Source organism: Molothrus aeneus, chromosome 2 (assembly GCF_037042795.1).
Source record: "Molothrus aeneus isolate 106 chromosome 2, BPBGC_Maene_1.0, whole genome shotgun sequence".
Lineage (NCBI taxonomy): Eukaryota > Metazoa > Chordata > Aves > Passeriformes > Icteridae > Molothrus > Molothrus aeneus.
The window spans coordinates 117,502,159-117,528,072 of record NC_089647.1 but is presented as its reverse complement, the minus strand read 5'-3'; the positions used below and the strand labels follow the sequence as shown (position 1 = coordinate 117,528,072).

The window sequence follows — 25,914 nt, the reverse complement described above, 5'->3', positions numbered from 1 at the left end:
ACGCCAAGGCTGCCTGACCTCCGAGCACCGGGCCAGCAGCAGATGCTCCCTAACACGATTAGCTCTGCCTGGCCACCTTAATCCCAGCTGTCCAGACAGAGCCGGACAGCAGCCCCTGCAAATCCCATCCCACTTAGAGCCCATCCCCAAACTGCACATGGGGCACGCAGCCCTGGCAGCCCCCCAGCCCCGGGCTGCAGCCAGGGCAGCTGGGTCCCCCTCTGTCTGCGGGCAGGGGATGACCAGGGCTGCCAGGCCAGGGCAGCACAGGGGAGCAGGAACAGACACCTCTAGCACTGCTCCAGTGAGGGGGATTGGCAGCCACGGCCGGGCAGGTGGTTTTCCTATTGCCTGTCTCTTCCTGGCCTGGACCCCGCTCTGCAGAAGCAGGAAAACAGCTGGGAACTGCTGGATGGAGCCGTGGGATGTGCCGTGTGACTGGGCTTGTCACTGAAACTGCAGGAAAACCAAAAATCTCCCAACAACGTTTTTACTGTTAGAGAATCAAGGCATTGCTTTATTCTGGCCAGGATTTTGTTCTGGCCAGGATGTGCAACAGAAATTGTTTCATCCACATATGTCCTGGGTTGTGCAGAGAAAATCATTCCATGACACGTGAATTTTACTAGATTTTCCACATATTTTATACAGTCAAAACACACAGAAATTCATTGGTTCATTGGTCCCAAGTTTCAAAGTTCTTAGTGTTTGGTTTCCTGTTTGAGGGTGGTGTCTGGAGTTGATGTTCGTTAATGGTTGTTATCTTTTGTGTATCTCCTGCGCTGTGGCCAGCAGCCCCTCCTGCACGGGACCCCCAGCCTCATAAGGGGCTCTCCTCCCGCCGCAGCAGCCCGGGAACATCAGCCCCAGGATTCTCGTCCTGCCTGCAGCCCAGGGGCCCCGGCCCCGCAGGGAGCCCTGCCAGCCCGGCAGCCCGACAGGGGCCCTCGGCCGAGCCCCCGCTCCGAGCCGTCCCGCCGGCAAATGTCCGCTCCGCATCCCGCCGGGAGACGGGCGGGAACAGGGGGCAGCCGGGGCCGTGGGTGAGCCGCCTCTCGGGGCGGCCGGCAAGCAGCGAGTGCCCGCCGGAGCCGGTGCCCTGCCCAGTCCCGCCCCGCCGCCCGGTGCCGGTTCCGTGCCCAGTCCCCGCCCGCCGGTGCCGGTTCCGTGCCCAGTCCCCGCCCGCCGGTGCCGGTGCCGTGCCCAGTACTCCCCCGCCGGCGCCGGTGCCGTGCCCAGTCCCGCTCCGCCGGTGCCGGTGCCGTGCCCGCCCCGAGCCCGCACCGGTGCCGGCGCCAGTTCCCGGTGCCAGTTCCCGGTGCCCAGTCCCGCTCCACCGGTGCCGGCGTGCGGCTCCGCCCGTCACGTGAGGGCGGTCACGTGGGCGCTGTTTTGGTGTCCCCACGTGGCGGGAGTCACGCGCCCGCACACGCACGTGACCGGCGGCAGGGCGGCATGGCGCGGGGGTAACGGGCACCGAGCGGGCACCCGGGCACGGGGACACCGGGACACCCCTCGGCGGGGGCGGTGCCGGGGCGGGGGCGGTACCGGGGCGGGGGCGCCTTCCGGCCCCGGCGGCGATGGGGAACGCAGGGGTCCGGCGGGGCTCCCGGGTGACGGAGGCTCAGGGTGTCCGTGGGGCTCCCGGGTGGCGGTGGGGACGGGGCCCGGGGGGTCAGGCGGGGTTCCCCGGTGGGGACGGGGCCCGGGGGGTCAGGCGGGGTTCCCCGGTGGCGAGGGCTCGCGGGTCAGGCGGGGTTCCCCAGGGTCAGACAGGCTCCGACAGGCTCCGTCCTCGGTGCTGGGACTCGGGAGCTCCGGCGGGGCTCCCCAGACCCGGGCTAAGGCGCAGTCAGACCGCCTTCGGGCTCGGTCCCCGCTCGGTCCCGGTTCCCCACGGCTGTGCCATTGCCCGTGCTCCCCTGAGCCCGTTGCAGGTGTTGGGGGGTCTCCGCCGTGCTGGCGCTGTGTGCGGCCGCCTGGAGCTGCGCGCCGGGGCTGGCGCTGGAGCTGGAGCGGGATCAGCCGTTCCGGTAGGTGCGGGGCGGGGGCCGGGCCGGGTGCCGGTGCAGGTGCCGGTGCCGCCCCGCTCACCGCCCCCCTGCAGCGTGCCCCCCGGCTGGGCCCACGCCGGCCGCGTGGATCCTGGGCAGCCGGTGCAGCTGACCTTCGCCCTGCGGCAGCGCGGCACTGCCCGCCTCGCCCGCCTGGTCCAGGCCGTCTCCGACCCTCGGTCCCCGCGATACGGTAACGGCCACATCCCTGAGGCCCTGGATCCCCGGGGGCCGTGAGGGGATCTAACTCCTCTGTGCCCCCCAGGGCAGTACCTGTCCCTGGAGCAGCTCAGGGACTTGGTCCAGCCTTCCCCAGCCACGCTGATGACAGTTCTGAAGTGGCTGCAGGGCCATGGTGTAGAGGACTGCCGTAGTGTCACCACCCTTGACTTTCTGGAGTGTTACCTGCCTGCAAGGTGAGCTCCAAGGGCTGTAACCAGCTCTGCTGGCCCTGTGGTGCCTGTCCCTGTGTCTCACTACTGTCCCATCCTGTGCTGGCTGTCCCTGTGTCCCAGTGCAGTCCCACTCCATGGTGCCTGTCCCTCTCTCCCAGCCCTGTCCTGTCCCTTGGTGGATGCCCCTGTGTCATCCCACTCCGTGGTGGCTGTCCCTCTCTCCCAGCCCTGTCCCATCCTGTGCTGGCTGTCCCTGTGTCCCAGTGCTGTCCCTGTCTTGCAGCACGGCTGAGCGCCTGCTCCCTGGGGCCGAGTTCCACCGCTACGTGCAGGGCCAGCAGAGCCTGGTGCGGTCCCCGCTGCCCTACACTGTCCCTGCAGAACTCACCGAGCACCTGGACTTTGGTACGTCCCCCCTGGGGGAGGTGAGGCTGCAGACCCCTGTTCTGTGGGATCCTGTGAGAAGTGCAGGGGGTGCCGGGCTGGGGCTGTGGCTCAGCCGTGGAAGGCTGAAGAGGCTCTTCCCTGGGCCAGGGCTGCAGGGCTGGGCTCTCCAAGCCCTGCTGCTGGCCTGCCCATGTAGAAGTGGGGCAGTGATGGAGAGTCCCAGGGCTCTGTCCTGCCTTGTGGTGGCTCTGTGCCCTGACAGCCTCTCCTGTCCCGCTGGGCTCTGCTGCAGTGGGTGGGCTGCACCGCTTCCCCGCGGAGCGCAAGGCGGTCAGCAGGGCCAGGAAGGAGCCACGGCTGGCACCACAGCTGGCACGGGCGTCGTTCCACCTGGGCGTGACACCGGCCGTCCTGCGCCAGAGATACAACATGACAGGGGGGGATGTGGGGCTCCTGCCCAACAACAGCCAGGCCTGTGCACAGGTAACCACTGCCCACTCAGAGCCCTGTGTGCTGTGGGTGTCCCAGGGATTGGTGCTGGTCCGGGGCTTGTGGCACAGCTGGGTGTCCCTCAGTGGCTGCTGGGAGCCTGGTGTAGCTCACACCCGTGCTGGGCAATTTCCTGTATCAGGATCAAAATGTTACCTTGTTTTTTCGAGAGGAGAAAACCTGTCCCTCTGTGTCCCGCAGTTCCTCGAGCAGTACTTCCACCAAGCTGACCTGGCCGAGTTCATGCAGCTCTTTGGCAGTGGCTTTGCCCACCGCACGCAGGTGGACCGGGTGGTGGGGCGCCAGGGCCGGGGCAAAGCGGGGCTGGAGGCCAGCCTGGACGTGGAATACATCATGAGCACAGGTGCCAACATCTCCACCTGGGTCTTCAGCAATCCAGGTACTGGGGAACAGCCCCAAAGGGCAAGGGGAACACCTGGAGGGGGAGGGAGAGCACCCAGAGGGAGGAGGGGAGCGCCCAGAGCACAGGAGGGAACACTTGGAGGTGTGAGGGAGGGGGCTGGAACAGAGAGGGGAGTGCTCAGAGGGGTGAGGGGAGAGCTGCAGGGCTGTGCAGGCAGCTGGCTGTAGGACAGCCCCAGGTGCTTTCCCAGCTGCTGTGAGTGCACCCTGTGTGCTCCCCAAGTCAGAGCTGACCCCTCACTCCCAGCTCCTGGGGACATCACTCCTGCTGTGTGTAGTGACTGTGAACTGTGTGAACCTTCAACGTCCAGGGTATCCTGAAGCAGGGATTTCATTGCTTGCACCACGTAGAGCAGCTGCCCCGCTCAGCTCCCATGAGGGAGGGCACAGCCCTCCTCCCCTGGGGATTTCCAGCTCTGCTGCAGCTCAGCTCCCACCCACGAGTTTCCCAGTGGAGCAGATGAGGGAGAGTGAGGGAATTGGGGAAAACAAATTGCCAAACAGCTTGCACAAACACAAACAGGGCACAGTGCTAGGGGCAGTGTCCCTGTCCCAGATTGGGAACTGGCTGAGCAGGTGAGTGCCACAGGACAGTGGCCCTGTCCCTGATGGTGACAGTGAGAGCAGAGCGCTGCCCTTCCCTCCGCCACAGTTACTGGTGTGGGAAGGTGCAGATGCAGTGATGTGGGTGACTGAGAGTCAGTGGGGGTGGCTGGGGCTCTGCCCCTCTCCCAGTGACGAGGCTGGAGGGCAGGGTGGGACCAGGGCAGGTGGAATGTGTGGAGGTGGTACATGCACCACTCTGCTGGGACCTGTTGCCACAGGAGGAGCCGAGGTCCTGCTGGGTCCACAGGTGCCCATGTGGCTGCAGCCCTGGGCAGAGTCTTGGAGAGGGGTGTGAGTGCAGCCCCCTGTCCTGGGCTGACGATGACCCTCTTGCCAACCCCATGGGCTGAGCTGAAGCTCAGTGCCATGCCATGTAAGGAGCCCCAGGATGAGCTCACGGAGCTCCAGGGTGTGCTGTGGCTCCATGGCCCACAGGAAGGGGCACTTGGGGCTGCCCTGTGTAGGAAGGTGCTGGTGCTGGTGAGGCAGAGGTCCTTGTGCCATCCCCCATCCCTGATGTCGGAGGAGCTATCCTCGTGTCCCTTGCCCGATGTCCTTGCAGGGCGCCACGAGAGCCAGGAGCCCTTCTTGGCCTGGCTGCTGCTGCTCAGCAACATGTCATCAGTGCCCTGGGTGCACTCGGTGAGCTACGGGGACGACGAGGACAGCCTGTCCTACGCCTACATGGAGCGCGTCAACACTGAGTTCATGAAGGCGGCGGCGCGCGGCCTCACCATCCTCTTCGCCTCAGGTGGGACTGGGCTGGAGCACTGAGCGGGATCCCTCACTGACAGGGATCCACTGACAGGGATCCCCCGTCACCTGTTCTGTCTCGGCAGGTGACGACGGTGCTGGCTGCCGGCGGGAGCACAGTGGGAACCACACGTTCCGGCCCAGCTTCCCGGCCTCCAGGTGGGTGCGAGGGGTTGGTGCAACCCCCGGGGGCACAGCCAGCCCTGGCCCCTCGGGGGCACAGCCAGCCCCAGCCCTGTGGGGGTATGGCCAGCCCCAGCCCCTGGGGGCACAGCCAGCCCCAGCCCAGCCCTGTGGGGGTATGGCCAGCCCCAGCCCCACGGGGACATGGCCAGCCCCAGCCCCGTGGGAGCACAGCCAGCCCCAGCCCCCAGGGGCACAGCCAGCCCCAGCCCTGTGGGGGTACAGCCGGCCAGCCCCAGCCCCTTGGGGGCACAGCCAGCCCCAGCCCCAGCCTCGTGGGGGTCTGAGGCCTCCAAGGTCACCTGGGGATCCTCACCAGCTTCTTACAGACCCCAGAGCTGCAGCCTGTGCAGCTCCGGGGGGTGGTTTGGTTTGTGGGACGAGGCTGGGGTAGCTGAGGGGGCTCTTGGTGGCTGCTGAGGCCCAGGCAGCCGTGTGCCCACCTGCAGTGTCCCCGTTTCCCCAGCCCTTATGTCACCACGGTGGGTGGCACGTCCTTCAAGAACCCCTTCCTGGTGACAGAGGAGGTGACGGATTACATCAGCGGGGGGGGCTTCAGCAACGTCTTCCCCTTGCCTGAGTACCAGGTAGGGACCCCTGTGCTGCCAGCCCGGGGGCTGCAGGGGTAGGGCTGTGGGGACAGGGGGCAGTGGGGATGCCCATGTTGGGGACAGTGGGCAGTGGGGATTCCCACAGGCTCTGCCATCCCCAGGCTGCTGCTGTCGGGCGTTTCCTGCGCTCAGCCTCCAAGCTGCCCCCCAGCTCCTACTACAACAGCAGCGGCCGCGCCTACCCTGACCTGGCAGCGCTCTCTGACAACTACTGGGTGGTGACAAACCGCATCCCACTGCCCTGGGTCTCGGGCACCTCAGTAAGGAGCTCATCCTCTCCCACTGCCCGCGGCACGGCGGGCCCAGGCTGAGGGGTTGTGCCCACGCAGGCGTCCACGCCGGTGGTGGCAGGCATGGTGGCACTGATCAACGACCGGCGCCTGCAGCGGGGGCTACCACCCCTTGGCTTCCTCAACCCTGCGCTCTATCAGCTGCAGAAACAAGGGCTCGATGATGCCTTCTACGATGTGAGTGGGGCAGGGGACGGGGGCTTCAGGGGCTCTACTGGGGGCTGAGGGGACTTTGGGTGTCCTGAAGTGTTGGGCTGAGGCCTGGGGTGGGCCTGTCTGTGGGGCTGGGAAGGCCATGTGTGCTCCAGGGGCTGGGCTGGGGGCTGAGGGGAATGTCCTGGGGCTCCTGCTCCCAGAGCTGTGCCTGGGGCAGGGCCAGCAGTGTTCTGCTGGGGGGCAGGAGAGAGTCCCTATGGCCTTCCCATGGCAGGGGTGTCATGGGGTTCCCCTTGACCTTTCCATGGGAGTGGTGTCTATAGGCTCCTGTGAGCTTTGTGGGGCAGTTCCCCTTATGTGGCCGGGGCAGCAGTGGCCAGTGACTGCAGAAGTCCCAGGGTGCAGCTGAGCGTGCTGTTCCACATGCCAGTGTCCTGAGGGGACCCTGTGCCATGGGGGTGTTGTGGGGGTCCCCGTGTCAGATGTCAGGGGCCCCTGTCCCTGGGATTCCTGTCTCAGGGATGGCAGGCACGGCTGTCCCTGGTTCCCAGGGACTATGGGCAGGGTCCCTGTGCCCCGGGGTCCCTGTCCCAGGGCTGTGTGGGGCTTCTGTGCTCCGGAGGTCGCTGTATCGAGACTCGGGGGGGGTCCCTGAGTCCCCGCACTGAGGCTGTCCCCGCAGGTGATCCAGGGCTGCCACCTGTCCTGCCTGGACGGCACCGTGCAGGGCCAGGGCTTCTGCGCCACCCCCGCCTGGGACCCGGTCACCGGCTGGGGCACCCCCAACTTCCCGCGCCTGCTGCGGGCGCTGGGGCCGCGCTGAGCAGGGCGCCGGGCCCGGACCGCTGGAACAGACAGCGGCACCGGACCGGACAGCGGCACCGGACCGGACAGCGGCACCGGACAGCGAAGGCCGCGGAACCGGGGGCGGGGCGGGGCGGGGCTGGAGGAGGCGGGGCAATAAACACGCCAAGCCCCGCCTACAGTCTCTGTTTGTGCCCGCGCCTCCGCCAGGAGGCGTGCGGGGCCATGAGCGTCGGAGGGCGGGACCAATGGGGGCGGGGCGGGGGCGCGACAGAGCCAATGGGCCAGCGAGAGGGGCGGGGCGGAGGGGCAGCGGGGCCAATAGAGCGGCCGGGCGCGCGCAGGCGCGGAGCGGGGGCTGGTGCCGGGACCATGAGCGGCAGCGCCGATCCCGACCCCGCGCCCGCCGCCCCGGCGGCCCCGCCAGGCCCCGCCGAGGGCAGCAAGCCCAGCCCGGCCGCCGTGGGCAGCGCCGGGCCCGGGGCGGCGCCGGCTGCGGGGGGCGGCGCGGCGCGGGCCACCGAGGGCTGTGCGGCCGGCGCGAGGGGGCCCGGTGAGTCGCGGTGGGGCCGGCGGGGGATGGGCCCCGGGCGCGGGAGCCCCGCGGGACGCCCTGAGCCGCTCTGGCCGGGGAGCGGCGTCTGGCGGCCGCGGGTGTCCGAGTCCCGCTGAGCGTGCAGTGCCGGTGTCGGCGAGGCGCGGCGCGCGGGGCTCCCGGCGCTGACCGTGCTGTCCTGCAGTGCCGGTGCCGGCGGGGCTCCCGGCGCTGACCGTGCTATCCTGCAGTGCCGGGCCAGCGGGGCTCCCGGCGCTGACCGTGCTGTCCCGCAGTGCCGGTGTCCGCGGCCGTGGCCGCCCCCCCGGACGGGGCCATGTCCAACGGCGTGTACGTGCCGCCCGCGGCCAACGGCGACGTGAAGCCCGTGGTGTCCACCACGCCGCTCGTGGACTTCCTCATGCAGCTGGAGGACTACACGCCCACGGTACCGACACACAGGGCGGCTCCTGGGGGACGGGACGGGGCACGGGGCAGGTCCCGCGGTGCCGGGACACGGGGCAGGTCCCGTGCCGCGGGATACAGGATGTGGAAAGGCTCCCACGGCGCCGTGGAGCTGTTCCAACTCTTCCCTTCGCAGATCCCGGACGCCGTCACGGGGTATTACCTGAACCGGGCGGGATTTGAGGCCTCGGACCCCCGCATGTGAGTCGCCGCGGGGCGGGGGGAGTCGCCGGAGCCCCGCAGGGGTTCACCCTCCGGCAGAGGGGCCCGCGGGCTCCTGCCACCTCACCGACACCGGCCCTGTCCCACAGAATCCGCCTGATCTCGCTGGCAGCACAGAAGTTCATCTCGGACATCGCGAACGACGCGCTGCAGCACTGCAAGATGAAGGGCACGGCCTCGGGCAGCTCCCGCAGCAAGAGCAAGGTGAGGGCACCGAGGGAGGTGGGGAACCCTCCTGGAGATGGGGCTGAGCCTGCAGCCACCCAGGGCAGGAATACGGGCTGCAGGAATCCCAGAACCTGCTGGGCTCACGGTGGGTCCCTGCAGGTGGGGAGGGGCTGGCGGGGACACGAGCGGGGCATGGAGCTTGTGGGCACGCTTTGGTGCCCCCCGCCCCAGCAGTGGCCACAGCTCTGGTCTTGGGGAGGAGCTGGAGTGAGGGGTCCTGGGGACCCTCCTAGTGCCATATCTGGGGTGCAGGGGTTCTACAAGGCCAATGGGATTGGGTGCTAGGTGCATGGGGACATCTGAGGGCACAGAGCAACAGGACGTGGAGAGCTGGGAATGCCCTAGTGCTGACCAGCAGCTCCTCTGGGAGTGGGACACGCCTGTCCATGTGCCCTGGGGGTCCCACAGCCCCAGCTGTCCCTGCTGTGACCCCTGCCCCGTGTCCCCAGGACAAGAAGTACACGCTGACCATGGAGGACCTGACACCGGCGCTGGCCGAGTACGGCATCAACGTGAAGAAGCCACACTACTTCACGTAGAGCATGGGGAGCTTGGCAGTGTGCAGGGCTTGTGTTGGTGCCATTAAACACCTCCCAGGGTTTTGTGGGAAGGCAGCCTTGCTCCTGTGCCTGTGCCCACTAATGCTGGCCCTGGTCCTCCACATGCTCAACCCCCTCTGCCCATCACAGGGGGCTCGGTGCTCCCGACAGTGCTGGAGCAGAGTGGGGTGAGGGGACAGGAACTGCCCAGCACTCCTCCTCCTCCTCTGTCCCTAAACTGCCCCTTGCCTCCCAAGGGAATGCCCTGGGGGCTGCACAGGCAGCACTACAAATCGAGCCAGGGACGGGACCTGAGCCCACCCCTCCTGCAGCAGGCACCGCCCGAGGGGCCCTGTGCCCATCTACCCTACCTGTGCTGAGCACCAGAGGTTGCTGTGGGTGGTGATTCGTGCCCAGGGCTCTGTGGGCTGCAAGGCAGCGCCACATCAATGCAACCCCACCCTCACTCCTAGACCTTCCCTGTGAGTCCCAGCCCCTCAGTCACTCCAGCTCCTCACCCCCAACCAACACCCCCATTCCCTGCCCTGTGCCCCAGCGGCTGGTTCCATACCAAAGGTTTATTTGGTTGCCAGTGGCCATTCTGGGGCCAGAGGGAAGTGGCCAGTGAAGCGTGAAGCGGGGGCAGTGCTGGGCACCACAGGTGGCCTCTCCTGGCCTGCCCCTTGCCCCCCAGCCTTGGGGGGCTGAGTCCTGGGTTGGGCTTTGCCCAGCAAGGGGCACAGGGGGCCCCACAGCCCCGTCCCCCCGCAGCCCGGCCAGGCCACGTGCCGTGCCCTGGGCTAGGGGTCTGCACTGGGCTGGGTGGGGCTGCCCTGGGCGGGGGGCCGGAGCCTGCAGAGCTCCAGCGCAGGCAGTGCCATCTGTACCGTGTGTCCGTGGCTGGCTCAGGGTGAGGGGTGTCCTCTGCTCCCCCTGGCTCTGGGGCTAAAGGCACTTGGGGGTGGCGGGGGGTGCAAGGCAGCACTGGAGGGGAGAGGAGGCGCCTCCTCCCTACTTCTCCTGCATCTTCTCCAGGATGGGCACAATCATGTCGAACTTGGGGCGCTTGGCCGGGTCCTCGTTCATGCAGATCTTCATCAGTTTGCAGATGTGGGGGGAGATGCCGGGGGGGATGGTGGGACGCAGCCCCTCCAGCGCTACCTGCAGGCAAGAAGAGGAGCCCGAGTCAGGACTGGGACCCTGCCCCCACAGGCAGGGACACATTCCACCTGCCCAGGTGCTTCCACACCCCCTCCAACCTGGCCTAAACACTTGCAGGGATGGAGCAGCCAGAGTTCTCTGGGCAACCTGTGCCAGGGCCTCACCACCCTCAATGGCCAGAACTTCTCCCCTAACTCTGAACCAAATGAGTTCCTCTGCTATCCCTCCACCCCCTCACCTTCATACCGATCTCCATGTTGGACAGGTCAGCGAAGGGCACCTCACGTGTCACCAGCTCCCACAGCAGCACCGCAAAGCTCCACATGTCAGCCGAGCGCCGGTTGATCTCCTCTGGTTTCTTCTGCAGGGCTGGGGGACGGCTGGGGGCTGAGTGGGGCTGGGGGTGAAGGGGGCTCTGGGGGGGCTGGGAACTGGGCACTCACCTTCAGGAGCCACCCAGGCCGGGGCATACATCCGCCCTGGGCACTGGAAGGAGAACTTGACGTCGGCCATGCTGATCCGTGCCGTCATGTCCTCATCGATCTGGGGACAGCAGCAGGCGGTCAGTGGGAGCCCCCCCTGCCCCGAGAGCCCCCTGCCTGGGAGAGGGGCTGTGCTTGCTCACCATGACGCTGCGGCTGTTGAGGTGGTGCCGTGGGATGAGGGGCTCCAGCGTGTGCAGGAAGGCCATGCCCCGCGCGATGTCGAAGGCAAACTTCACCGCCTGCATCTGGTCCACCACAAAATCTGGGAAGGGGGGGACAGGGTCAACCCACCCTAAGCCCAGCCAGGTCTGTGGCTGGAGAGGCTGCCCCCAAACACACCATCCCCCAGCACTCACTGGTTCCCTCGTGCAGGACGTTGTACAGGGAGCCATAGGGCATCCAGTGGCTGATGACAATGGGGTGGGGAGCTGGAGGGGCCTGGCAGGCACCCAGCACCGGCAACACATTGGGGTGGGAAAAGATCCTGCAAGAGAAGTGACAGCCCTAAGAACAGGAAGGGGCTGCCTGCACCCCTCGTTGCCCTTTGCCATCCCCCAGGGCCTCCCAGCCCTTGGCCACCACCCTGGAGCGTTCTTGGCCCCACAGACCTCCTGGGAGGCTCCTGCCTGCCCCATACTCTGAGAGCTGCTGCTGGCCCTAAGAAGGTGCCCTGGTGAAGTGCTGGTGGGGATCCCAGGCACATCACAGCCAGCATGGCCCCAGGCACGTGCAGTGCTCACCGCAGTTTTGGGTACTCCTCATTGAAGTCCCGGCTCTTTCGCGTTGTCCAGTCCCGGATCCTCAGTATCTTGATTACGATGTCATTGCCCTGCCAGCGCCCCTTCCACAGCTGGAGGAGGAGCAGACACAGGCACCGTGAAAGGGGTGCAGAGGCCTCAGCATCCCCAGGCCCCCCTGTGGGGCTCTGAAGCCCACGGGACCAAGGGTCCACAATGAGAAGGGAGCCCCTTGAGCTGGGGAGGAGCTCCCTCCCTGCGCCTGGCCATGGGACTGCAGAATGGCTGTGCCCAGCAGGGCCAGGACACGGCAGTATGCACAGGCACCCATCTGGGGTGAGAGGGACCCACCTCTCCCGACTGGTTCTCGTTCAGTTTGTGGCTTAGGCTCAGCTGTTTGAAGTCAATCCCGGCGAGTTTGTTCAGGGTCCCGTTCCCTACAGTGGAAGAGGGATGAATGCCTCTGGCTGCTGGATCCAGGAGGCAGTGCCAGCAGGGCACAGGGGACCCATGGCACCCCCCAAGGGACCCCCAGTCCTTACTGGGCCGGGTGCGGGTTGTGCCCTTCCAGAACGTGTCCTTGTAGGGGATCTTGGTGAGGCTCTGGCCCAGCTTCTCAGCACGCTCTGCAGAGGAAGGAGAAGGATGGTGGCATCCCGAGCCTGCTGTGGCTGGCTGGAGGCTGTGTCACTTGTAGGGTCCTGAGAGACCCTCATACCTTTCAGGATCTCTCGCAGTGGCGTCTTGGCCTTGTCTGTGGGGGTCTCACCATATTTGTTAGCAATGCTGACCAGGGCCCCGCTGCCCACAAGGTCCTGTGGGAGCAGGGAGCAGGGACTGTGGTTTGTGATCTCCCCTCAGTCCCCCTCCCACCCTGCCCTCCCTCCTGCCTGTGCTCCCACTCACCTCAGCCACCTGCTCGTGTCCCCAGAAGCAGGCATAGTGCAGTGGCGTGTTCCCGTGCTCGTTCACTGCATTGATGTCTGCCTTGAACTGCATCAGCTGGGGACACGGGACAGCCCCTATCAGCCCAGGACTGTCCTGGTAAGCCCAGGCCACATCCCCATGAGCCCAGGACAGCCCTCATCCTCCTTGTGCCTTGGCCTGGGGGATGCAGGGGCAGCACACTGGGAGCTGTAGGGAGGGGGCTGAACTGACGTGGGACTCAGAGGGATTTGGAGGATTTGTGAGGAGTGGGGAGCTCATTGGTGCTGGGGGCATGCCAGGTGCTCCTGACAGTGACCAGGGGAGCAAGGCCCACAAGGGTAGTGTGGAGGCTGCTCAGGGGTGGGTTAAGGCAGGTGCTGGCACAGGGGCCAGGTACCTTCTGCACGATGTCGCGGTGGCCGTGGCTGGCGGCCAGGTGCAGCGGGGTGTCGTCGCCGCGGTTCATGACGTTGATGCGGGCCCCGCGCATGATGAGCATGTCCACCACGTTGGAGCGGCCCTCGCGGCAGGCCCAGTGCAGGGGGCTGAACCCATGGTCGTCCCTGCAGGGTGGCGGGGGCTCTGTTCAGCTGGAGCCCCCTGGCCTGGGCATCGCTGGCATCATTCTCAAAACACCAGTGGCAGGGGCCAAGGGACTGGGCTGAACATCCATCCCACTCCCACCCCCACCAGGGCCCCACCAGCCCAGGCCAAATCCTGTCTCCTCCAAGGCTGAATCACAGCTGGATCCTGTCCCCATCCCCCCACTCCATGACCAAGTAAGGGAGGAGGTGGCAGCCAGGCCTTAAATGGAGATCAGGAACTGGCAGAGGGGCTGCTGCAGCCCCGGCTCCCCTCCAGCCCAGGCTCCCCCCAGTCCCAGCCCTGCTCCAGCTCCCTGGCACAGCAGACCCCATTTGTCACCACCATGGCCCTGCAGGCAGGGGCTACCCAGCACAGAACAGTTCCTTGGGCACCTTCTGTGGGTCTGGGAGAGCTCCATGTGCCTGGGACCCCCAGGAGGGGCAGGGAGGCCTGACCAAGGGAGCCATTTGTCTGGAGCGTGTCCGGAATGCCAGGGCTGTGGCCTGGCTGGGGTCACGGTGCAGGGTCACACTGCGCCAGCTCACACACTGCTGGCAGATGCTCCAAGCCCCAAGCCGGGCCCAAATGTGCTCCTGAATGGCTGTGAGCACACGCTGGACGCTACGGTCCTGCGAGACCCCTCAAACAGGCTGTGGGGAGCAGAGCCCTGGGCATACAGAGTGGCCCCCACAACTCCCAGCCCAGTGGTCCCAGCTGTGTGCCCACACATCTGCCATGGTGCTCCCCAGAGAGGGGACAGGGACACGAGGACAAGGTCAGGGGACACAGCCGCCACCACAGGGACAGGGGAGGCAGCCCCAGCCCAGCTGATCCCCGGCTGTGGCCGTGAGGAAGTGGCCAGAGGATGTTTGGCCTCGTGCCTCAGCGATGCGGTAACTTCCTCCAGCGGGGAGGAGCTGCGTCCTGCCATCTGCCCCTGCCTTTCCATGGAGACAGCAGCAACCAGCGCCCAGCCGAGCCCCCAGCCCCGCACAGCCCCGCTCACCCCTGGTTGAGGTCGTTCTCGGTGTTGTCCAGCCACAGCCGCACGGCCACCGCGTTGCCCTCCCGGCACTGTGTGAAGATGTCGTCCATGGCAGCTGCGGGGGGACGTGGGTAAGGACATGGGGACAGACCCCCGATTCCCCTCGGCGGGGAGGGCCCTGGAACAGCAAGTACAGGAGCCTCCCGCCTGTCCCTGTCCCTGCAGCTCTCCAGGAAGCCGCGGGCAGGCTGAGGTCAGGGCTGGAGCCAGACCCGCAGCCCAAGGGGAACGTCCCGGGTGACTCCAGCGGGACCGTGGCCACCCACAGGAAGCCAGGCTGGCACCCCGGGCTTATCACCAGGCACAGCTGGCCCCGGTGCCCACAGCTCTTGGGGGAGTGAGGCTGGGGGAGCTCAGCAACCTCAAGATGGGACCCACAGATCTGGTGGGGCAGTGAGGCTGGGGGAGCTCAGCATCCCTGGCACGGGATCCTGCAGCTCCCTGACCCTCCTGACCCACTTGGCTGGGCCTGGCGTGGGCCATGGAGAGACCCCAAAGCCTCATGCATAGAGGACCCCACGGACATGGAGGATCCATGGACACCCCAGCTCAGAGCCAGGCACTGAGCTCCCTCCTACTCCCCGTGTCCCCGTGTCCCCCTGGCTGCGAGCGTCGGACCCACTGCTGCAGTTTGCGAGCTGAGCAGGGACATACAGTGAGTCTCACAGTGTGGGGACAGTCAGATTGAATATGGCATCCCGACACGCACCCACTGGGGCTCAAACCTGCTGCTGAAGGATCCCCTGGACCTGATGCCCACCCAGACACAGCAGGATCCCCACCAGCTGCCAGCACCTCCAGCTGTCCCCCCTGCACCCCTTTCCCCAGGCAGCTCCAGAGGGAGGGTATGCAGAACCCTGGATTTTTACCCAGGGTCTCGTACACCCCAGCATGGCCCCAGCACACCCACAGCAGCACTGGCCCTGTCCTGGCACCTGAACACCCGCAATGCCCCACCCATTTGGGGGCACCTCATGAAAAGGGGTCCCCAGGATGTGCCACACTAGTCCCGGCCCTGTGGGACCTCACCCCACAGCGATGACACCCCATGCTGGCCCCACCCTGTCCCCTGCTCGGCCGGGACTGTGCCCTCCTGTCACCCACCGGCCCCTACCCAGTCCCACGGGGCCGAGCGGCCCCAGCCCTGCCCGGATGGCCAATGCCCATCTCGGCCTGCTCAGCTCCCGGGGCAGGGCACGGGATGTGGAGACACAGTGCCCCGGTGTCACCCCGAACCAGCTGCTAGGGCCCCGCTCTGCCCTGTGGCCACATCAGTCCCTCCCTGCATCCCCAACTCTCCCATGTACCCCCAACCCTCCCCTGCATCCCAACCCTCCCCTGTACCCCCAACCCTCCCCTGCATCCCAACCCTCCCCTGTACCCCCAACCCTACCCTGCATCCCAACCCTTCCCTGTACCCCCAACCCTTCCCTGCACCCCGATCCCTTCCCTGTACCCCCAACACTCCCGTGTACCCCCAACACTCCCCTGTACCCTCAGTCCTATACCCCAGATCCCTTCCCTTCTCCCTTGCACCCCCAACTCTCCCCTGTACCCCCAACTCTCCCCTGTACCCCCAACCCTCCCCTATACCCCCAGTCCTGTACCCCCAACCCTCCCTTGTACCCCCAACACTCCCTTGTACCCCCAACTCTTCCTTGCGCCCCCCACCCCTCCCCTGCACCCTGATCCCTCCCCTGCGCCCCCAGCTCTTCCCTGGACCCCGATTCCTCCCCTGTACGCCGGTCCCTTCCCTGCGCCCCCCAACCCTTCCCTGCAGCTCCCGCCCCGGCCTTGGCTCCGGCTCCCTCCGGGCTCCGTCCGGCCCTGCCCCCGCTTGGGTCGCCCGCAGCCGCCCTCGCGGCCTCCCGAACCTGTTCCGCTGGGCGCGGGTGCCGTCCCGCCGTTACCGGGTGCGTGTCCCGGCGGCTCCGCAGGGCGGCGGCTGCGGCGGGCGCGGGGCGGGCGGGCGGGCGGGCGGGGGCTCCGCCCGAGAGGGCGCCCTCTGCTGGCCGGAACCCGCCCGACCGCGGCTGCTCCGCCACACGGCACCGGACGGGGCGGGGCGGGGAGCGCGCTCAGGCGGGCCGGTCGCGGGTACGGGGCGTGCCAGGACTGACCGGGGGCGCGGCTCCCGGCCGGGGCGGAGCGGGCCGCCCGCGGCACCGCCCGTGCAGCCCAGGCCCCCTCCCGGTCCGCCGGGCCGCGAGGAGGGGCTGTTCCCGCGGCGGGAGCACGTGCGTCCCGGTACCGAGCGAGGGTCCCCGCTCCATGTTCGCGGAGCAGGGCTGGGACGATGCAGCGGAGCCGCTGCCCCGGAGGGCTCGGGCCGGCCGGTAAGCGGGCGGTGCGAGGGCGGCGGGCCGGGCCAGTCCCGGGCGCGGGGACGTTACCGGGGCCCGCTCTGCACAGGACCCCCGGAAAGAGGCGGCTGCCCGGGACCCCTCGGGACGGTGAGGCGGCGCGGAAGCGGCCCCGGAAGCGGAAGAAGGCCGGCGGGCCGCGGGCCGCGGCGGGGGAACTCCCGGCCGGTCCCGACGAGCCCCGGCAGGCTGGGCAGCGGCCGGACACAGGTACCGGGACGGCGCCGGGGCCCGGCGGGCAGGGGAGAGCCGCCTCCGCACCCTGACCCCCTCTCGATGCCCCCAGACGGCGCGGCTGAGCCGGCGGAGGAGCCCGGGGAGCCGGCGGGACTGAGCCGTCGACAGCGGCGGAACCGGCAGAAGCGGCAGCGGCAGCAGGAGCCGCCGGCGGGGTCGGACGGGGAGCGGGGCTCCGGGCCGGGCCCCCCGGACCCGCCGGGCCCCGCGGAGGCTCCGCCGGAGCCGCGCTCAGGCCGCGCGGCCGCGCTCCGCGCGCGGATGGAGGAGCGGCTGCTCGGCGCCCGGTTCCGCTACCTGAACCAGCAGCTCTACACCGGCAGCAGCCGGGACGCGGCGCGGCTCTTCCGCGACGACCCCGCCGCTTTCCACCTCTACCACCGCGGCTTCGAGCGACAGGTGCGGCGCTGGCCCGAGCGCCCGGTGCAGCGCATCGTGCGCTACCTGCGCCGCCGGTGAGCGGGGCCTGGCGGGAACATGGACCGGGGGGCCGGGAGCGGGGCCAGGGGCTGAACGGAGAGCCGGGGAGCGGTGGGGCCCGTGAGTGATCGGGGGACCGGGAGCGGTGGGGCCCGGGAATGATCGGGGGACCGGGAGCGGTGGGGCCCGGGAATGATCGGGGGACCGGGAGCGGTGGGGCCCGGGAGCGATCGGGGGCCCGGGAGCGATCGGGGGCTCGGGAGCGATGGGGACAAGGCGCCGGGCCCGGCCGCTCTGAGCCCGCCGTCCGTGCCCCAGCCCCGCGTCGCTGGTGGTGGCGGATTTCGGCTGCGGGGACTGCACGCTGGCCGCCAGCGTCAAGAACCAGGTGCACTGCTTCGACCTGGTGCCACTGAGCCCGCGAGTCACCGTCTGTGACATGGCCAAGGTACGGGGCACCCCCGGAGCAGGGAGGGTGAGCAGGTGGGACCGTGACCCCGAGGGTCCCGTGCGGGCTGGGGGAAGCACGGTGTGTCTGCTCGAAAGCTGGGTCTGTGCCTGGGGCACGGCTGAATCCACGAGTCTGGGCAGTCCGGGGCGAGTCCCTGCCCCATCAACATCGCCATCCTCCTCCTCCTGCTCCCGGGGGTGTGCAGAGCGACTTCCAGGCCAAGTCATCCTCCTCCTCCTCCGGGGCTGTCCCGGGGTGGGCAGGTGCCGCTGGCAGCTGAGGCGGTGGATGTGGCTGTGTTCTGCCTGGCGCTGATGGGCACCAACCTGCAGGAGATCCTGGGAGAGGCCAACCGTGTGCTCAAGCTCGGGTAGGCAGAGGTCCTGGGGCAATGGGGGATTGGGGCAGGGCTGCTGAACAGCGTCCTGGGGGTGCCTGGGCACCCTGCTCAGAGCTCAAGTGACTGCAGGGGGACCCTGCTGGTGGCCGAGGTGGCCAGCCGCTTCGAGGACACCCGTGCCTTCCTGAGGGCCATGACGCAGCTGGGCTTCAAGACCGTCTCCAAGGTGTGTGCCCTAGGGCTGGGCACTGGGAGCACCAGGAACCAGGGAGCCCAGTGAAGGGGTCCAGGGAGGGGGTGTCCTGAGGCCAGCCTGGTGTGGAGCAGACCAGGGGTTGGTGAAAGTAGATGGGGGTGGAAGGCATTGGTGCATGAGGGACTGCAGATGGGAGAATGGGGGATGCATATGCACAGGGGTGGAGCCCTGGGGGAAGGTTTGGGGGACCGTGGGGGCACGCTGTGGCAGTTTGGGATGCAGCTTGGGTGGGGTGCTAGGGCTGGGGAGGGGATGAGGAGGGCCTGGAGCGCACTGGGATTGCTGCGCAGGGCTTGGAGGTGGGCGTGTAGCCCAGGAGGGGCTTGGGGGTCCCGGGGCCTGGAGGAATTGTGGTGTGGGGTTGGTGATGGGTGTGTTGGGCATTTAGAGAAGTGTGCTGAGGGCTGGGGTACTCAGGCAGCACAAGGGCTTTGGAGCCAGGGTCTGGGCACAGTGCGGGTCTAGAAGGAGGCAGGGGGGATGCGGGGTTCTCTGAGACGGCATTGAGTGGTGCTGGAGGGCTGGGAGTTCCGGGGCTATGGTGATGATGGGGGCTCCGGGCTGCCGGTAACAGAGTCGGGTGTCCCTACGCCCCCAGGACCTCTCCAGCTCCTATTTCTACGTGTTGGAGTTCACCAAGACGGGCCCGGCCCGGCCCGGCCCTGCTCCCGGTCTGCGCCTGCGGCCGTGTCTGTACAAGCGCCGGTGACCGGAGCGCCGGGACGGGGCGGGGGCGCGCCGGGGTGGGGGCGGGGCCACTGCCGATGGCCCCGCCCCCTGGGCGCAGTCACCAATAAAGCCGCTGCTTTCTCACAGCTACGCCTGCGCGTCTGGGGGGCGGGGCCGCGCCTGCGCGGTGCGGTCGGGCCTGCGCGGCGGCAGCGCCCGGGACCGGTGCCGGGATGTCGGGGCCGGGCCCCGCCGGGGCCAAGCTCGACATCAACCGCGCCGGCGTGGCCGAGCTGGAGGGTGCCCTCAGCGGCATCGGCCGCCGCCGTGCCCGCGGTATCGTCCGCAAGAGAGAGGTGCGGGGGGGCGGTCCGGGGAGCGGCGGGGACGGCACCCCGCGCTGAGCGACCCGGGCCGGGACGCCGAGGCGGGGATGGCCGTGGCGGTGTCGGTCCCGGGGCGGGGGCCGCGGGAGGAGTGCGGGGGCCGCGGGAGGAGTGCGGGGGCGACAGCGCTGTTTCCGTGCTGGTAGCCGGGGCAGGTGGGGGGCCGGGATCCCCGAGTCCCGCCCCGAGCTTGCGGGGCCGGGCGAGCGCAGCCGCCCCGGTGCTGCCGGGTCCCGGCAGCGCCCCGAGCCGAGCGGGGAACCGAGGGAACGGGACTGGCCCGCACCCCGACGACTTTCGAGCGCCGTCAGCGGCGATGGCGGGGCGCGACCCTGCGGCGAGTGGTGCCCCGGTCGGGGGCAGAGGGAGTGGCACCGCGGGCCCAGCCCGGCGGGCGCGGCAGCGGCAGCCGTGCCCTGGTGCCACAGGGATGGGCAGCGCCGCGGCCGGGCGAGGCAGGGCTAGGAGCGCTTGGCATGTTCGGGGCTCGAAGAGGAGGTAGAGGAGCGGATGTCCAAGCGCTGTGGACACGTACGCTCGGGAACACCGGGAGGCGGGAGGGCAGAAACAGGCGATACAACGGGAGGGTGGTCTGGAGCAGGACCTGTCCCGGGCGGTGCTGCTACTGCAGCCCTTTGTGGGGAGCAGCAGCAGCAGCACCGTCAGACGAGCCCTGTCGCGTCAGAAGGGCCAGTCGGGCCCTTCCCGGGCTCCCTGTCTGTCGAGTCCTGCCCCAGCACAGCCCGGCCCGCTGGATTCCTCCCCTGGAGGGCGCTCTGGGAGCCGTGTAGGGTGACGGGAGGCAGCTGATCCCCGATCGGGGCCGGGCAGTGCCCGGGGTCCCGCGGGACAGTGGGTGCCTCGTATATGTGCATCTGTGCGTGTCCAGCTGTTCCCCTGCCCTGGAGCTGCAGCCTCGCTCCTTATCCAGCTCATCTGGGGGCACAGTGCTCCTGCCCCAGCTGGCAGCTTTGGGCTGCTGCCCCCCTTTCACAGCGCTGTGACTCTTCCCCACGGGGCCGCTTGGGCAGGGGGCTCTGGGAGCAGGAGGGATTCTGTTCTGGGCAGGGCTGACTTCCCTCCGCAGGAGCTGAAGGGCTTCACTTGCTTGGATGACCTGCTGCACGTCAAGGGCATTACCACACGCATCCTGGAGCTCAACAGCCAGCGCATGACGTGCCGGCGCTGCCCCGGCCCCGAGGGGCCCCCACGGGCCAGCCCCGCTCCCCTGGGGGACAGCGAGGACCACAGGGCACCTGCGGCACAGGTAGGTGCAAAAGGGTTCCTGCTGCCAGGTGTGGGGATAAGGGACGAGGTCTTGCTCTGGGGAGCTCAGGGGAAGCTCGTGGCGAGTAGACAGAGCTGCACTGGAGGATTGTGGAGGAGCTCGTGGTTGTGGTTGCCCTACAGCCCCCACAGTGCTGTTGGGTGGAGCCCCTGTGCTGCAGGGCCGTGGCTCCTACTGGCAGCGATCCAGCAGCACTCCCAGCCCCTGCCCTGCTCCTGGTCTCCAGCAGGAGTCTGGAGGTCTGTCCAAGGCTGGTGCAGAGTCAGCCCTGCTCCCTGCCTTTTCCCTGCTCAGGTGGTGGCTGAGGAGGAGGAAGAGGAGGAGGAGGAGGAGGAGGCCCCAGGGCCCTGGGAGTCGGAGCGCCCCTGGAAGGGTACCCCCAGGTCCGGAGCAGACCCTGATGGTTCTGGGGGGCGGGGAGCACAGGAGCCCCCCAGGTCCACCAGGGAGGAGGAGGAGGAAGAAGAGGAGGAGGAGGAGGAAGGGAGCTGCTGCAGCGAGGAGGGGGAAGACAGCAGCAACGTCTACCTGTACTACACGCTGGGAGAGCGGTGGATTGACTACCTGCAGCGCACTGGGGACGGGGGGCTGCTGCGGCACCTGCGCCCCAAGGTGCCGGGGGCTGGGGCTCCGTGGGGCCTGGCTGCTGGGCCTGGGGAAGGAGATGCTGCCCCAGTCCCCATGCAGACCCCTAGCCTGTGTGGGGGTCCTGGGTCACAGGGTGGGGGAAGGAGGTGCTGCCCTGGTCCCCAGCCCTCGCTGGCCCTGGTGCAGCCCCTCTGCCATGTGTAGGGATCCTTTGTTGCTGTAGGGACCCTGAAGGGAGAAAGCAGGAGCAGGTGGGGGTCTGCCCCATAGCTCTGGGCAGGGGGCCTGCAGGAGTTGGTTCTGGCTGGGTGGCCTGTAGGGGTCCACAAGGATCTGCTGTGGGCAGGGGGTCTGCAAAGGTCTGCCTGGGTTTCTCCAGCCCCTCCAACCTGCTGTGTCCCACAGATGAAGCGGAAGTCAGAGAATGGGCTGGATGGCCGGGCCTTGTCCCCCGGGAAGAAGCTGTGCAAGGGCTCTGACTATGGCAGGTGAGGGGTAGGGGGGCTCTGAGTGCAGCTGGTGAAGGGGGTCCTGTGTGCTGGGGCAGCACATGGCTCCTGCTGCCCTCCCCAGGAGGATGGTGGAGCCACTTGGGTTGAGCAGGGGTTGGCCCAGGGAGATGCAGCCCTGACCATTTGCCTGTCTACTGAGCAGGCTGGGCTGCATGGGTCAGCAGGGTGGGAGCAAGGAGAAGGGGTCAGTGGGGTGGAGCTCCCACTGTCAGGAACCAGTTCCAAGAGCCTTTGGAGCACCATGGCCCGAAGCAGTGCTGGCATGTGCCAGCTGTGCCCTGGCCTCACCTGTGCCGGGTGTTTCTCCCAGGACACTGGGTCCTTGTACACCCAGCCCCACGACCACCTTTGGGGACCTGCGCAATGCCAAGGTGGGGCAGGCCCGGCGCCGGCACATCCCCCCCGTGGCCCCCCCACCTGAGCTACAGGACTGGCTCCGCACCTTCCAGGTATGGCTCGCCTGGTGGCTCCAGGCAGCCTGGGTATGATGGGAGGGAGCCGACCCTGAGGGATCCCCACTATGGGCAGGGGTTGGGGCCATAGTGGATTTTAGGTGGTTTTGTTTGTGTGAGGAAACACAGAGGAGGTTTCAGCCCTGGCCAGGTGTGGTGTCACCTGTCACACAGCACCTGTGGCCCACCAAACTCCCAGCTGCCTCAGGCTCCTGGCCTGGGACAAGAGGCCTGGCTGCCTGGGCTGTGGCCGGGCTAGCTGGGGACACAGAGCCGGGGTCACTGGGGTTCCCTCTGCAGCGCTGGAGCGGCCCAGAGAAGCTGCTGGCCCTGGATGAGCTCATTGACCGCTGCGAGCCGGCGCAGATCAAGTACATGATGCAGGTCATTGAGCCCCAGTTCCAGCGGGACTTCATCTCCCTGCTGCCCAAGGAGGTGAGTGAAGCTTGGGGACCAGGGCCTGGCCTGAGCCTGACACCCCCCCCCCCCGCCCCGGTGACCCCTCAGTGACCTTTATCCCCCCCCACAGCTGGCCCTGTATGTCTTGTCTTTCCTGGAGCCACGGGACCTGCTCCGTGCAGCCCAGACGTGTCGTTACTGGAGGGTCCTGGCTGAGGACAATCTGCTCTGGAGGGAGAAGTGCCGTGAGGAGGGTGAGGGTCCTCCCGGGTGGGGAACAACCCCAGGCTTGACCCAGGTGAGGCAGCACCGTGTTGTCCCCTGCAGGGATCGAGGAGCCCCTGCACCTGCGGAAGCGGCGCCTGCTCAGCCCCGGGTTCATGTACAGCCCCTGGAAATTTGCCTTCCTGCGCCAGCACCGCATCGACATGAACTGGCGCAGCGGGGAGTTGCGGCCCCCCAAGGTGGGTCTGGCTGTCCCTGGGGACAGGCTCCAGGGAGCTGTGGTCCCCCAGGTGAGCCATGGAGAGCTGAGGGGCTGGTGGGGGTCCTTCTGGGGACAGAGCCCAGGTCACTGGTATGGGGAAGCTGGTACAGGATCTGCCACGGGGATCAGATCTGGCTTGCTCAGACCAGTGAGGGCAGCAGAAGTGAGGTCCCCTGGGCCTGGAGAAGGGGGTTCCTTCCTTTGCCCCTCTCCAAGGCCCCATGCAGGGCTGCAGCCAGCCCCAGCACCCAGAGAAGGTGCGGAGTCATAGGGCTCAACTGTGTTCTGTGCAGGGAGATCTCTTCCTGGGGGTCCCTCCTGCCCCTGGGCAGAGTCCCCACCCACCACCCCTTCTCTTACTGCTGGGTTCCTGAGCCCCCCACTCCCTGTTCTGTAACCCTTGCCCCTGAGCAGCTGCCAGACACACCTCACACCCCAGCTCTGCTGCCCTGCAGAACCATCAGGGGGTGCAAGTTATTTGGAGACCCGCTTGCCTTTCCTCCCCACAGCTCCTGCTGCCTTCTCACTGCTCATTGTGCTGGGGGGTCCTGCTGGCTGGGGGGACCACACTGCCCCCCACACACTCCTGCACTCCCACAGGTACTGAAGGGCCACGATGACCATGTGATCACCTGCCTGCAGTTCTGCGGGAATCGCATAGTAAGCGGTTCTGATGACAACACACTCAAAGTGTGGTCAGCTGTCACAGGGGAGGTGAGTGTCACTGTCACCAGGGAAGTGAGTGTGGCATTGTCACAGTGCCACAGGGATTTGGGACAGGGACCATCTCCCTGTGCTGGGCACAGGTGGGGTTACACCCTGGCTCCTGGGGTCAGTTTGGGCCCTTTACAACAAGGACGTGGAGTTGTGCTGCTCCTCTGTGCTGTTTCAGGGGTGGGGAGCTGTGAGATGGTCGCCTGTCCCTCATGTCCTGTTCCCCACAGTGTGTGCAGACGCTGGTGGGCCACACCGGGGGGGTTTGGTCCTCCCAGATGAGGGACAGCATTGTCATCAGTGGCTCCACGGACCGCACACTGAAGGTGTGGAACGCGGACAGCGGCGAGTGCGTGCACACACTGTACGGGCACACCTCCACCGTGCGCTGCATGCACCTGCACGGCAACAGGTACAGCAGGGGCTGCGTGCTGGGCCAGGGGGCATAGCCACGGGGCTGGGGCTGCTCAGCCCAGCCTGCCCTGGCAGCTGGGCCCCAGGTGTCCCCTCCCCTGCAGGGTGGTGAGCGGCTCCCGGGATGCCACGCTGCGGCTCTGGGACATCGAGACAGGGCAGTGCCTGCACGTGCTGATGGGCCACGTGGCGGCCGTGCGCTGCGTCCAGTATGACGGCAACAAGGTGGTCAGCGGTGCCTACGACTACACGGTCAAGGTGTGGGACCCTGAGAGCGAGAGCTGCACCCACACACTGCAGGGGCACACCAACCGTGTCTACTCGCTACAGGTACAGGCCTGTGTGGATCCCCTCCAGCTCCCCTGCCCTCCCTGCTCTCTCAGGTACAACCTTGCAGGTACATCCTGCCCCCCCTGCTCCCTCAGGTACACCCCTCCAGGTACATCCTGCCCCCCCTGCTCCCTCAGGTACAACCTCACAGGTACAACCTGCCCTCCCTGCTCCCTGCAGCTACAACCTGCCTTCCTGCTTGCTTGCCCTATCGCTCCCCTGCCTTCCAGTCATGGGCACAAGCTGTGCCAAAGGTCCCACGTGCTGTAGGGACAACTAGGCTGTGCCTATGTCATGCGAGGCCCTGTGAGCTTTGCAGGGCCTTGTGTGCCCTGAAGGGGATGTATCTGCCCTGCAAGGACACATGGACCATGTTTGTTTCCTGTGGGGACAGTCTCTGCCCCCCTGACCCCACTTCCCACACACACATGCTGTGGGCAAATACTCCTCCATACCCCTCCCCTGGAGCATTTCTACAGTCCAAAAAGGCAAGACATGTGTGAGCCTGTCTCATCTGCTGAACTGGGGTCTCTGGTGGTGCTGCTGGAACTGGGGGCGCTGTATCCCAAACCAGGGGATGTGAGAGCTGTAGGCTGCACCCCAAACCAGGGATGCTCCTGTCCTTGGTACTGAGCTGGGTCCCTTCTCTGTGGCAGTTTGATGGGACACACATCGTGAGCGGGTCCCTGGACACATCAATCCGCGTGTGGGATGTGGAGAGTGGGAACTGCCTGCACACGCTCATGGGGCACCAGTCCCTCACCAGCGGGATGGAGCTGCGCGACAACATCCTCGTGTCTGGCAATGCGGACTCCACCGTCAAGATCTGGGACATCAAGACGGGGCAGTGCCTGCAGACTCTGCAGGGTGAGGGGATTGCTCACTCCCGGGGGGCAGCGGGGGAGTTCCCTGCACCAGGGGGCTGGCAAGGGGCAGCTCTCTCCCTTGGGGCTGGGCTGGCTGTGTCTGGGCACAGTGATGTGTGTCCCTGAGGAGCCAGGGCTGGGTGGCTCTGAGGTGCCATGTCACACAGTAGCCGGTGTGACACTCACGGGTGCCTCCCCCTAGGTCCCAGCAAGCACCAGAGTGCCGTCACCTGCCTGCAGTTCAGCTCCAAGTTCGTGGTGACCAGCTCGGATGATGGCACGGTGAAGCTGTGGGACCTCAAGACGGGGGAGTTTGTGCGGAACCTGGTGGCGCTGGAGAGCGGCGGCTCCGGGGGCGTGGTGTGGCGCATCCGCGCCTCCAACACCAAGCTGGTGTGTGCCGTGGGCAGCCGCAACGGCACCGAGGAGACCAAGCTGCTGGTGCTGGACTTTGACGTGGACCTGAAGTGACCCCGGCCAGCCCGGGGGTCCCGCGGGAGGGGTGGCCCCGGCGCAGGCGCTGGCCCCCGCGGGCAGGACAGAGGGAGCCCGGGCCAGGCCTTATTTATATGCGCGGGAGTGCCCGGCCGGGCTGCAGGAGCATGTTTTGTACACGGAATATATCACTTTATTTCTCTACTGGGGCTAGTGCTTACCTGCCC

The 25,914-nt window shown here is 67.4% G+C and overlaps 4 protein-coding genes across 5 annotated transcripts; 3 read left to right on the top strand and 1 right to left on the bottom strand.

Annotated features, from left to right (window-relative positions):
• The first annotated feature begins 1,401 nt into the window (after positions 1-1,401).
• On the top strand, positions 1,402-7,272 carry TPP1 (tripeptidyl peptidase 1). The gene is made up of 13 exons (XM_066571748.1): positions 1,402-1,466; positions 1,938-2,033; positions 2,108-2,247; positions 2,320-2,470; positions 2,733-2,854; positions 3,129-3,319; positions 3,527-3,725; positions 4,917-5,105; positions 5,194-5,266; positions 5,757-5,877; positions 6,003-6,161; positions 6,231-6,368; positions 7,030-7,272. Exons 1-13 carry the CDS (start codon positions 1,456-1,458, stop codon positions 7,168-7,170), a joined length of 1,731 nt encoding a protein of 576 aa, XP_066427845.1. The 5' UTR covers positions 1,402-1,455; the 3' UTR covers positions 7,171-7,272.
• Positions 7,273-7,523: 251 nt separating this feature from the next.
• TAF10 (TATA-box binding protein associated factor 10) lies at positions 7,524-9,211 on the top strand. Its single transcript, XM_066571747.1, has 5 exons — positions 7,524-7,704; positions 7,983-8,134; positions 8,288-8,352; positions 8,463-8,577; positions 9,051-9,211. Exons 1-5 carry the CDS (start codon positions 7,524-7,526, stop codon positions 9,138-9,140), a joined length of 603 nt encoding a protein of 200 aa, XP_066427844.1. The 3' UTR covers positions 9,141-9,211.
• Positions 9,212-9,703: 492 nt separating this feature from the next.
• ILK (integrin linked kinase) lies at positions 9,704-16,037 on the bottom strand. The gene is made up of 13 exons (XM_066571745.1): positions 15,955-16,037; positions 14,042-14,135; positions 12,848-13,013; positions 12,430-12,525; positions 12,242-12,338; positions 12,066-12,149; positions 11,875-11,960; positions 11,527-11,636; positions 11,143-11,270; positions 10,927-11,048; positions 10,745-10,844; positions 10,540-10,670; positions 9,704-10,301 (listed from the first exon to the last, which is right to left on the bottom strand). The coding sequence occupies exons 2-13, from the start codon at positions 14,128-14,130 to the stop codon at positions 10,152-10,154; spliced, it is 1,359 nt and encodes a 452-aa protein (XP_066427842.1). The 5' UTR covers positions 14,131-14,135; positions 15,955-16,037; the 3' UTR covers positions 9,704-10,151.
• Positions 16,038-16,220: 183 nt separating this feature from the next.
• On the top strand, positions 16,221-25,891 carry RRP8 (ribosomal RNA processing 8). 2 transcript variants are annotated; one of them, XM_066545615.1, is made up of 18 exons: positions 16,221-16,416; positions 16,493-16,653; positions 16,730-17,135; positions 17,419-17,548; positions 17,815-17,921; positions 18,021-18,117; positions 20,290-20,469; positions 20,785-21,102; positions 21,484-21,566; positions 21,901-22,039; positions 22,343-22,477; positions 22,572-22,695; positions 22,769-22,905; positions 23,529-23,642; positions 23,873-24,054; positions 24,161-24,386; positions 25,043-25,253; positions 25,455-25,891. In XM_066545615.1, exons 1-18 carry the CDS (start codon positions 16,352-16,354, stop codon positions 25,721-25,723), a joined length of 3,084 nt encoding a protein of 1,027 aa, XP_066401712.1. In that variant the 5' UTR covers positions 16,221-16,351; the 3' UTR covers positions 25,724-25,891. The 2 variants fall into 2 exon arrangements, with proteins under 2 accessions (XP_066401712.1, XP_066401710.1); XM_066545613.1 differs by lacking the exons at positions 16,221-16,416; positions 16,493-16,653; positions 16,730-17,135; ... (1 more) ...; positions 17,815-17,921; positions 18,021-18,117 and adding an exon at positions 18,983-19,172.
• The last annotated feature ends 23 nt before the right edge of the window (positions 25,892-25,914 follow it).

Coding starts and splice junctions, on each gene's coding strand:
- RRP8 (XM_066545615.1), top strand. CDS start 16,352: ATGTTCGCGGAGCAGGGCTGGGACGATGCAGCGGAGCCGCTGCCCCGG. Junction 16,417..16,492: donor CGGAGGGCTCGGGCCGGCCG/GTAAGCGGGCGG, acceptor CGCTCTGCACAG/GACCCCCGGAAAGAGGCGGC. Junction 17,922..18,020: donor AACCGTGTGCTCAAGCTCGG/GTAGGCAGAGGT, acceptor AAGTGACTGCAG/GGGGACCCTGCTGGTGGCCG.
- TPP1 (XM_066571748.1), top strand. Junction 5,267..5,756: donor CCCAGCTTCCCGGCCTCCAG/GTGGGTGCGAGG, acceptor CCGTTTCCCCAG/CCCTTATGTCACCACGGTGG. Junction 6,369..7,029: donor TCGATGATGCCTTCTACGAT/GTGAGTGGGGCA, acceptor CTGTCCCCGCAG/GTGATCCAGGGCTGCCACCT.
- TAF10 (XM_066571747.1), top strand. CDS start 7,524: ATGAGCGGCAGCGCCGATCCCGACCCCGCGCCCGCCGCCCCGGCGGCC. Junction 7,705..7,982: donor GGCCGGCGCGAGGGGGCCCG/GTGAGTCGCGGT, acceptor GCTGTCCCGCAG/TGCCGGTGTCCGCGGCCGTG. Junction 8,135..8,287: donor TGGAGGACTACACGCCCACG/GTACCGACACAC, acceptor TTCCCTTCGCAG/ATCCCGGACGCCGTCACGGG.
- ILK (XM_066571745.1), bottom strand. CDS start 14,130: ATGGACGACATCTTCACACAGTGCCGGGAGGGCAACGCGGTGGCCGTG. Junction 12,339..12,429: donor GACACGAGCAGGTGGCTGAG/GTGAGTGGGAGC, acceptor CTGCTCCCACAG/GACCTTGTGGGCAGCGGGGC. Junction 10,671..10,744: donor GGCCTGGGTGGCTCCTGAAG/GTGAGTGCCCAG, acceptor GCCGTCCCCCAG/CCCTGCAGAAGAAACCAGAG.